Source organism: Cebus imitator, unplaced genomic scaffold (genome assembly GCF_001604975.1).
Source record: "Cebus imitator isolate Cc_AM_T3 unplaced genomic scaffold, Cebus_imitator-1.0 Scaffold136, whole genome shotgun sequence".
NCBI classification, from domain to species: Eukaryota; Metazoa; Chordata; class Mammalia; order Primates; family Cebidae; genus Cebus; species Cebus imitator.
Genome location: NW_016107451.1, coordinates 1,208,678 through 1,219,763, shown reverse-complemented (window position 1 = coordinate 1,219,763; position 11,086 = coordinate 1,208,678). Strand labels below are relative to the sequence as shown.

Sequence of the window (11,086 nt, the reverse complement as noted above, 5' to 3'; positions counted from 1 at the left end):
GGAGCCCTTCCCTGGCAGTGAATTACCGTGAGCCCCACCCCGTCCCAGCAGTGAGTTACCGTGTACGGGACCCCCTCTCCAGCAGTGAGTTACCCTTGCGCGGGACCCCCTCCCCGGCAGTGAGTTACCGTGTGCGGGACCCCCTCCCCTGCAGTGAGTTACCGTGTGCCCCACCCCCTCCCCTGCAGTGAGTTACCCTGCGCCCCACCCCCTCCCCGGCAGTGAGTTTCCCTTGCGCGGGACCCCCTCCCCGGCAGTGAGTTACAGTGTTCACTGCATGGCCCCCGGCGCTGAGCACGGTGTTAATTTTTTGTTGACTTCCTGACACAGGTACTGTTATTATCCCGTTTTCAGATGAGGAAAGAGAAAGAGAGCTTAGGTTTCTTGTCTAAACAATGGCTGGAGGTGGGGAATACTATCTTGGTTTTGTTTTGTTTTTTTAATTAAATCCTGGGAATTTTTTTTTTGTCTATTCCAACAAAATTCTAACATATGTAGAGGAGTCGCCTCTTTGACTGATTTTAGACTGTGAAATAAGTATGTTAAGTATATGAGCTGGGTGTGATGGTGTGTGCCTGTGGCCCCAGCTACTTGGGAAATTGAGGCAGGAGTTCAAGGCCAGCCTGGGTAACACAGCGACACCCCCTCTCTAAATCAGTCAGTATGTGAAACAAAGACCACATGCCCATAACACCATAGAGTAATACCGTTTATTTGAGACAGAGTTTCACTCTGTTGCCCAGGCTAGACAGCAATGGGGTCATCTCAGCAACCTCCACTTCCTGTGTTCAAGCGGTTCTCCTGCCTCAGCCTCCCGAGTAGCTGGGATTACGGGTGCTTGCCACCAGGCCCGACTAATTTTTGTATTTTTAGTAGAGATGGGGTTTCACTGTGTTGGCCAGGCCGGTTTCGAACTCTTGACCTGCCTCGGCCTCCCAAAGTGCCGGGATTGCAGATGTGAGCCACCGCGCCAGGCCTAGTTATGTAGTTACAATCAAACAGCATTTATTGAGCGCTGTTGCCAGTTACTGTTCTCCATCCTTTACATGGAATATCTCACTGGAACCTAGTAACCCTGTATGTAGGAGCTGTCGTTACCCCGTTTTACCACTGAATGCACACAGAGAGACCCAGAGGCATCAGAAAGCAGGTCGCTTGCCTGAGTCCTGTGGAGCAAGTGGCAGAGCTAAGGCCCAACCCAGGCAGTCTGACTTCAGAGCTGTGCTCTCAGTCACGCTTGCGAGTATCACTGGATTCCGTAACGGCCAAGCACGCAGTGTGAGCACCCCGAGCTCTCCCATGCAGCCCTCTTGGGCGCCGCTCCAGCTGCCTGTGAAGCCACCATTCCGTACTTGGGTGTGAACCTGCAGGAGGGAAGGGGGAGTTGCAGAAACTCCCTGCTGCTGGCAGGGTTTGCGTGCTGTTTATTACCAGACCTTAGCCTCAGTACCTGTGCTTAGACGTGCTACTATAAACAAGTGAGGTAGGGATCAGATGCCACTGGGAAACAATGTCGGGAATGGGTGGGGCCAGGGGGGAGTTTTGGGGTCACTGAGCCCCATCGTGTCTGGACAAGGAAAGTGAAGGGCAGAGGTTACCTCCCCCAGAACAGAGACGGGATGAACTCGGGCCTCCCCCTCTGCCGCAGTGCTATTCCTTTTACAACTCAGCTGTTCTTGAAATTAAAGTTTAGCTTTCAGAACTAGCTGTGTGGCTTTGGGCAAGTCACATATCCTCTCTGGGCTGTATCCCCCTCGGTAAACCAGAGAAGCCCTCTAAAGTCCGTCTCATTGGGGTTCTAGGCTTCTGAGTGTTTGGGATGTTTCCAGGCTTCTGACTGAAGGGCCTGTGTTAAGAGGAAGGCCTGTTTGCAGTCCCGGCCCCCAACATCCAGACCTGGGCTGTCACTCACTGCAGTGACTGACCTCTGAACCCAGTGTGTCTGTGTTCCCTCCCGCTGGGCTCATTGAAGCTGTGAAACAAAAGGGGCTTCGTCGCTCCACGCCACGCTTTCATCGCTCACAGACCGCTTCTCTTTTTGAAGGACGAGTCTCGAATTAAGGCCACTGTGATGGATGTGAAGCCTGTGGACTACAGAGAGTATGGCAGAAGGCTGGTCCAGAGCATCCGGAGAAACGCATCCATGTGAGGAGAGAGTGCTGATTGGGCAGAAGCTTGCAGGCGAAGAGCCAAATGGAATCCATTTCCTCCCGCCCCTGTGTGCCAACCCCACATTCACTACACAGCACAGAAGCTCTTTATGGTGGACTAAGCAATTTCCTCCCGTGTGTATCCCACAGCCCAGTGGTAGGCAATGGAGAGAGTGGCTGCGGTGTAGACCGTCAGGCCCAGGGCATCCGCCAGCCGTGTAGTGTAGGACCCGTCACCCCTTGTCTCCAGGCCTCCGTCAGTGGTGTGAAGATTCCATTACCATCCAGCAGGAATGATGATGTCAGTAACTGACCCTCACTGTGGACGTGAAGTAAATGATGTGACTGGGTTTCTGCTTCTCCAGTGGTGACCCCCTCACACCTTGGGTTGTGTCTCGGCGGGGAGAGCTGAGAAGAGGTGGTGGGACACCTGGGTGTTTCAGTAAGTGTGTCTTCCTAGATTCAAAGGCGCTGTCTTTCTGGAGGTGTTACCTAGTAGTTGATGCTTGGAATGGCGATAGGGTAGAATTATTAATCAAAGGCATATCTTTTATATCTGCAGAATATCCTTCTTTCAGGGTTTAATAGCCTGAGTCAGATGGGTCTGATACTAATCAGAATTGTCTCTTCTGAGGACTGCTGATAAGCACTGACTTGCCATCCCCTAGGGAAATCCAGGCAACTACAAAGCATTTCTTTAGTTTCCACTTCAATTCGAGTTGCATTTCGGCTGGTGAACGTAGACTCTTCCTACCTGTTCATAGTCCTTGCATTCGCATATTTTGTTTTCTCGACTAAAGCTATGTTCAGTGGAAAGGATTTTGAAACCTTTTTGTTTCCCTTGCTTTGTTTTAATAAACAGTATATTCTTTGCTTGTGAATCCTACTTTCTTTGAATGCAGAGTTCCTGTAACTGGAAAGCAATTAGCCTTCATAATAAATGTTCACTTGGGGGAGATGTTAACTCATTATAAACCCGAAGATTAGTCCAAGGCATGAAGACCATCCTTCCTGGTGTTTGCAGCCCTGAAATGCATCTTTAAAAGCATGAAAACACTAGAAACAAAAAGCCATTTCGCCCAAGGATGCTGATGATCTGGCACTTTGGGATTTTATTGATGTTTACACAGCAGTCTCACACCAACCAGGCTTTGAAATGTGCACAGACAGTGAGCTAGTAAGAAAACAGTAATTATGCTACTGGGCCCTTCAGTCAGCGAGAGCATGCTTGCTCTGTGTGTTCCTAATCATATTAATTATCTATCTGGTGGCTGCAACACACCGCCTGGCACTGGCTGCCCCGCTCTCCCTCGTCCACCGGCCGCGCTGCAGCCAGTCTGCAGCCAGAGGCCCTGGCTTTTCACTGGTGCAGATGCAGCCTGGGGCGGCTGTTGGAGGTGGGGAGCGATGGCAGCCTGTCTGTTTCCTCTCTTGGCACAGGAGCCGGGTGGCCCTAAACAGCCTGACTTCCATTCCTGAGAGCAGACGCGGGGGACTCTGGCTCAGCCTCACTAATTGTTTGGACGCATTCCTTCCTGCCCTTCTCTAGTCTCAGGAGATGGTAGCTGGGTCGCATTTCATTCTCTGAGGCCTCAACAGTGTTTACAGAAGTTCTTTTCTGTCTGACCTTGCTTATAAATCAGCAACTAGAAAATTACAGTCTTCAGCCCTGCTCTGGATTGACAAATTGCGGGTGGGAAGTGGTGATCCAGCTTCCAGCCGGTAACCAGTCTTTTACTCCCAGCGTCCCTTCCGTTCCCCACGTCTGGCCACCAGCCGTGGACCAGGACGTGTCCAGGGAACGTTGCACCGTCCTCGAGCTTTCTCAGTGGCCAGTGGGACGAAACCAGCACGTCTACACGGATGGGATTAGAAATCCAGGGGCAGTGCTGGATGAGGGCTCCGTCCAGGAGGGTGTTTTTAACAGATTTCGCTACTAAACTTTCAGATCACCAGGAGGGGAGCAGCAGAAATTGGCTCCACTGAAGCTTTTAAGAGATTTGGGTCCCTGAGGGTTGCCTAAATAGATTCTGGCCCACAGTTCGTAGAATTCCCTTGGATACAGTTTACCTCGAAAAGCTGTTTGTGTTGTATTTCTCATCTTTCACTTAGAGATCAATGTTGATTTTGCGTACACCATTACATCAGCATGAAGCAATTAGAAAAAAATCTAATCATTTTGCCTTTATTTTAAGTGGTTCTTGAATTCCCTCCAGTCTCATTGTGAAAGGGGCAGGGAAAAAACTAAAAGGGGAATAATCTGATTTCTGTCCGTATTTCCAGTGTTTTATGCTTTCCATTAAAACCTTGCTAATCTCTGGTGTGCTGTTCTTTTTTTGAACGACAGGATCAAAAATGTTCCCCTCCCCCACTTTTGTTTCCTGAGTGGCCCGTCTTCGAAAAGTATAAATAATATTGATCGTGGTATTTTAATACGCTAATGAAACCCATGGTTATTGACTACGTAATTAATATACTGTCTAAAAGTGAAGTTTGGCAGTTCAGTATGTAAAGGTTTCTGTTGACTTGTGTTTCTTTGGCAATACGCTGTCCAGGGTTTTATTTATAGAAAATGATACAGGTTGTTCGGCTTCTTTTCTTCTTTTCACTTGTGAGAAGGCCACTACTCCCCTAGTAAATTGATTGTTTCCTCCTCTCAGAGATTTTTCCCCCCACCATCTTTTGTGTGGTTTGTTAGCCCCTGGTCCTATATCCACTCTGCTGGTAGAGTTCTGGCTTTTATAAACACCTTTGGAAATAATCGGTTTCCCAAAAAGATAGAGCTTAGATGTTTAATTTTCACTTATTCAGAAAAAAAAACTGGTGAGTTACTGAGTAGGCCAGGCGGGTGGCTCATGCCTGTAATCCCAGCACTTTGGGAGGCCGAGGCAGGTGGATCACGAGGTCAAGAGATCGAGACCTTCCTGGTCAACATGGTGGAACCTTGTCTCTACTAAAAATACTTAGCCGGGCGTGGTGGCGCATGACTGTAATCCCAGCTACTCTGGAGGCTAAGGCAAGAGAATTGCTTGAACCCGGGAGGTGGGAGGTTGCAGTGAACTGAGATCCCACCACTGCACTACAGCCTGGCGACAGAGCAAGACTCCGTCTCAAAAAATGATGTTAATGCTTAAGAAAAAAAAGGAAAGGGGATTATTTGGACTATTGACTATTTGTTATACAAGTAATCCATGTTTATTTTAGGAAAATAATCTGCAGTTTAAAAAAACAGAGCCCGAGGCGGGTGGATCACGAGGTTAGGAGTTTGAGACCAGCCTGACCAACATGGTGAAACCTTGTCTCTACTAAGAATACAAAAAATTAGCTGGGCGTGGTGGCACACACCTGTAATCCCAGGTACTCAGGAGGCTGAGGCAGGAGAATTGCCTGAACCTGGGAGGCGGAGGTGGCAGTGAGCCAAGATCGTGCCACTGCACTCCAGCCTGGGTGACAGAGTGAGACTTCATCAAAAAAAAAAAAAAAAGGCCGGGCGTAGTGGCTTATGCCTGTAATCCAGGCATTTTGGAGGCCAAGGCGGGCGGATAACCCGAGGTCGGGAGTTCAGCCTGACCAACATGGTGAAACCCCGTCTTTAAAAAAAATAAAAAATGAAAAATTTGGCCAGGCACAGTGGCTCACACCTGTAATCCCAGCACTTTGAGAGACCAAGGTGGCAGCAGATTGCTTGAACCAAGGAGTTTGACACAAGCCTGGGCAACATAAGGAGACCCCCATCTCTACAAAAAATGTATATAAATTAGCTGGGTGTAGTGGCAAGCGCCTATAGTCCCAGCCTGGGAGGCTGAGGTGGGAGGATCACCTGAGCCCTGGGAGGTCGAGGCTGCAGTGAGCCGTGATGGCACCACTGCACTCCAGCCTGGTGACAGAGTGAGACCCTGTCTCAAAAAGGAGGGAATAAAGGCTGGCTGTGGTGGCTCTCCCCTGTAATCTCAGCACTTTGGGAGGCCAAAGCAAGTGGATCACCTGAGGTTAGGAGTTTGAGACCAGCCTAGCCAACATGGCAAAACACATCTCTACTAATAGTACAAAAATTAGCCAGGTGTGGTGGCACGCACCTGTAATCCCAGCTACTCAGGAGGCTGAGGCAGGAAAATTGCTTGAACCTGGAAGGCAGAGTCTGCAGTGAGCTGAGATCACGCCACTGCACTCCAGCCTGGGTGACTGAATGAGACTCCATCTCAAAAAAAGGAGGAGGGCAGAAGAAAAAATTTCTTAGGATTTCACCAACCAGTAATAAACACTTGTATAGCTGGCTACTTTTTTCTATGTATCTATGTGTATAGTTTAAAAATGGGATCATGGTACACATATTCTGTAATGCTTTTCTCCTAGCACTATAGGATGGATATCTTTATTTTGATAAAAATCTCATCAAAACCACTATCAGGCTGGGCACAGTGGCTCACGCCTATAATCCCACTCTTCGGGAGGCCTAGGCAGGCGATCACTTGTGGTCAGGAGTTCAAGACCAGCCTGGCCAACATGGTGAAACCCTGTCTCTACTAAAAATACAAAAATTAGCCGGGTGTGGTGGCGCGCGCCTATAGTACCAGCTACTTGGGAGGCTGAGGCAGGAGACTCGCTCCCCTGGAGGCAGAGGTTTCAGTGGGCCGAGATTGCATCATTGCACTCCAGCCTAGGCGACGGAGGGAGACTTCGTCTCAAAAAAAAAAAAAAAAAAAAAAGCCACCATCACAAACATAATTTAGAAATGTAATAATCTAGATAAATAGTTGTAAGTGGTGTTTGGCTCTTTGGATGTGTGCATTTGTTGAGCCAATTCACTCTTGCAGGATGATTATACTTTTGTAATTGTTGTAAACTCAGGGTTTCACGGGCAGAAGCATTTATACTTTTTGTGGCACTGAAAATCTATGCCTTCTCTTGTTCTGTTGGGTTCTCTGATTGATTTTTCTTTGCCTAAGTGCAGTGATAACTCCACTAATCCTGTGTACCATCAAAGGCTGGCAGGTCATTTGAGCCGGCCCTTGCGAGCAGGTACATTAATGTAGGGAGGGCAGGGAAAGGAAGGCTTTGGAGCCTTAGTTCCATCCTGCCTACTACAGAGGTGGGGGTTGTGCCTATGAAGATGCTAAACTCTTGTTTTCCACCAGCCTGGCAGACGTGGCCTCTTGAGAATACAGTTGACTTGCCTATAAATCAACCTGATTATCTAAAGCTATTAATGATCATGAAATCTTTTCATTGTATTTGTAATGCTGGTTTTGAAAAGTCATTGGGAAAAGTATGTAGTCACTTGTCTTCACGGCTCCAGCCTCTTAGTATGTGACTTTATTTTTTGAGATGGCATCTCTGTCGCCCAGGCTAGAGTGCAGTGGTGTGAACTCGGCTCACTGCAACCTCCGCCTCCTGGGTTCAAGTAATTTTCCTCCCTCACCCTCCTGAGTAGCTGGGACTACAGGTATGCACCACCACAGCCAGCTGATTTTTTGTATTTATAATAGAGACGGGGTTTCACCATGTTTGCCAGGCTGGTCTCCAACTCCTGACCTCAGGTGATCCACCCACCTCAGCCTCCCAAAGTGCTGGGATGACAGGTGTGAGCCACCTTGCCTGGCCAGTATGTGACTTTATTTTTTATTTTATTTTATTTATTTATTTTTTTTTTGAGACAGAGTTTCGCTCTTATTACCCAGGCTGGAGTGCAATGGCACGATCTCGGCTCACCGCAACCTCCACCTCCTGGGTTCAGGCAATTCTCCTGTCTCAGCCTCCTAAGTAGCTGGGATTACAGGCACGCGCCACCATGCCCAGCTAATTTTTTTGTATTTTTAGTAGAGACGGGGTTTCACCATGTTGACCAGGATGGCCTCGATCTCTTGACCTCGTGATCCACCCGCCTCGGCCTCCCAAAGTGCTGGGATTACAGGCATGAGCCACAGCGCCGGGCCTATGTGACTTTAAATCAAGATACCTGTCCCCAAGAACTGTGGACTATTTGGAGCCAGGCTTCGGGGCCATGTTGTCATATCACAGTGAAATTAAAATTCGGCTGATGGAGAGATTGCTGGAAGACTAGAGTCAATCAGGAAAGACTCCACAAAGAGTTGAGTGGTTTGAGACTCACAGATTAGAGCCTGTATTGAGGTCAGGAGCTGTCTGGTCTGTATGTGGAGAACAAGAGCAACACCTGGGAACAGTGACGCATGCTGTGTTCATCACTCACATGAAGCCACGCAGTGCCACGGAAGCTGGGTAGAGGCGCGGAAGGGAATTGGGTTCCTGGTGTGAACAGAATCGTGTTTGACCGTGGGCTGAGTAAGAGATTTAGTTTGTTTTGTTTTGTTTGAGATGGAGTCTCTTTGTTGCCCAGGCTGGAGTGCAATGGTGCAATCTCGGCTCACTGCAACCACCACGTCCCAGGTTCAAGTGACTCTCCTGCCTCAGCCTCCAGAGTAGCTGGGATTACAGGCACCTGCCAGCACGCCCCTCTAATTTTTTGTATTTTTAGTAGAGACGAGGTTTCATCACGTTGGCCAGGCTGGTCTCGAACTCCTGACCTCAGGTGATTCACCCGCCTTGGTCTTTCAAAGTGCTGGGATTACCGGCATGAGCCACCACGCCCAGCCAGTAAGAGGTTCTTGTGTTATTCATTGCCATGCCCCTGACCTGCACTGGGCCTGTTGTGTGTCTGACTTGCCAGTGAGCTTGTGGGTGTCCGAGGCTTTGAACCACTTGGCCGCCTTTGCAGCCTCTCAGGCTCTTAGTGGCTGTCACTTTACACCCCTCCTAATTAGTTGTTGATAAGTCTCAAAATGTAGATTTTTCAAGAAAACATATTTTTTTCAGCCTCGAATAGTGAGAAATATTTATATAGCCAATTCAAAAGTGATCATGTAAACTTTTAATAATTGTGAGCTGTTCTTAGAAAATTATGCCTATTCCCGAGTGCATTACCCAGTGGGTAATTGGAAGTTTGTGCTGTCATTAAAAATGACAGCTTCCTCAGATAACATTCTGGGTGCTTGTAAAATGCAGATAACCAAACCTATATTTAACTTATGTGTGGCGGCTTCCTTTCACCAGCCAGGTAACCCAGGAGCTGGTGCTGTGAGGACGCCGCCTCGCCGCAGGGAGCCGCGGCTTTGTGCCCCTGCATGCCCTGCCCTGAAATGGAGTCAGAACAGCCAGGACTTTTTAAAAATAAGCCCCGATTGGACTCTCATCTCCTCTCACCGTTGACACTGCTGTTCATGTTGGAGTTTATTTATATCTTCAGTCAGCCATGGTACAGAGGTCATTTCTGTTGGCCTAAAATTTTAGAGGCTGATATGTTTGCCTGGGAAAGGTGATCTCCTCAGCACTTAGGCTTAGAATGCAAAGCTTGTCTCCTGCAGAACCTTTTCTGCTCCCATCACAGCGCCATGCCCACCACCACCACCACCAGCAACATCCTTTGCCACGATTTATTGAAAATCTGAGTAGCTGTATAAGGTGCATTGCTGCAAATGAGCTCTCCTCCTCTAATGGGCTCTTTCCAGGCAGCAGACCTTCCATAAAAGAGCCACTAATTAAGCAGAAAACAGTTTGTCTTCCTTAGCCACGTTTCAGGAATCCAGCAGGCAGTTTAGAAGATGGCAACATCCTTTACAGGCAAGATGTTAATCATATTCTTTTGTCTCACACCAGGGTCTTTGACCAGCAGTTCCAGTGTGTGTTTGGTTGTGTGTGTCCCTTTAACCAGCAGTTCGGGTATGTGTTTGGGGGGGGTGTGTCCCTTTAACCAGCAGTTCAGGTGTGTGTTGGGGGGGTGTATGTCCCTTTAACCAGCAGTTCGTGTGTTTGGGTGGGGGGGGGGTGTCCCTGTTCCCGTCTTGCTCTCTATCTTGAAGAGGAAGATTTGTTTCCCTGGACTTTGATTTTCATGGAGATCCTTATTAAAGTTACTCTTTAAGGGTCAAACCCACACCAAGCCTTCCTGGTTGTAAAGAGGGGCGGCCTGAGTGTCGATTTGCAGTGGGGACACGCACAGGCTATCCGGGAAGACGCCTGTCAGTCAAACCAGCTGTGATCGCCAGAAGGTCTGACGGCTCCACTCCCTTCCATCTCCATCTGGGTGAGAGTTGAAGGTGTTAGCAGGCTCACCCGGCAGCAGCGCCCAGACCGATGTGCACGCCGCCGCTGCGCGTGCTGCACGTGCCTCCCGATAGAACCTTGAGCTCCTGCCGCCAAGCCTCATTTTGTGTGTGTTATTAAAGCGCCGGTGACGAGGAAACGCAGAGCCCTCTTAATTAGAGAGCTACATTCTTGCATAGTGGCAGTGTTCTGTGTGTGGCATAATTGTCACAGCAAATTACCAGTTAGGTTAAACATTGAGCTGGTGGTTCTCCAAGCTTCCATTCTTTGCTCCACCCCGCCCTCCCCGCCCCCTCCCACCCTCACCCTCACCTGCTAGCCTGCACTTCTAAGTTGATCTTCTGCCAAGTGGTAGCTTTTAAGTGAGGCTTAGAGCAGATACACTTTACAGCAGGAGCGATAAATCTAGCTTTGGGCAAGTTATAGGATGCCAGGAACATCTGAATGAGGGGCACGATTTTTGCTCTGTGTATGGGGGTGTGCTGGGTCATCCTGTGGGTCTTCTGACTCCAGCTCTAAAACTGGGTCCTCCTGGCTGGGTGTGGGGTTCACACCTGTAATCCCAGCACTTTGGAAGGTCAAGGCGGGCAGATCACCTGAGGTCAGGAGATTGAGACCAACCATCTGGCAAACACGGCGAAACCTCGTCTCTACTAAAAACACAAAAATTAGCTGGGTGTGGTGGCACGTGCCTGTAATCCCAGCTACTCGGAAGCTGAGGCAGGAGAATCACTTGAACCAAGGAGGCAGAGGCTGCAGTGAGCTGAGGCTATGCCACTGCACTCCAGCCTGGGCAACACAGCCAAACTGTGTCAAAA

General features: G+C 48.9%; 1 protein-coding gene across 3 annotated transcripts in view; it reads left to right on the top strand.

Moving 5' to 3' along the window:
- RPA1 (replication protein A1) overlaps nucleotides 1-3,036 on the top strand; it is a 66,695-nt gene extending 63,659 nt beyond the window's left edge. For all 3 annotated transcript variants that reach the window (XM_017541650.2, XM_017541651.2, XM_037743161.1), the window contains one exon: nucleotides 2,045-3,036. In XM_017541650.2, coding sequence (XP_017397139.1) covers nucleotides 2,045-2,149 — 105 coding nt within the window. In that variant the 3' untranslated portion in view covers nucleotides 2,150-3,036. The remainder of the gene's footprint in view (nucleotides 1-2,044) is intronic.
- Nucleotides 3,037-11,086: the final 8,050 nt, after the last annotated feature.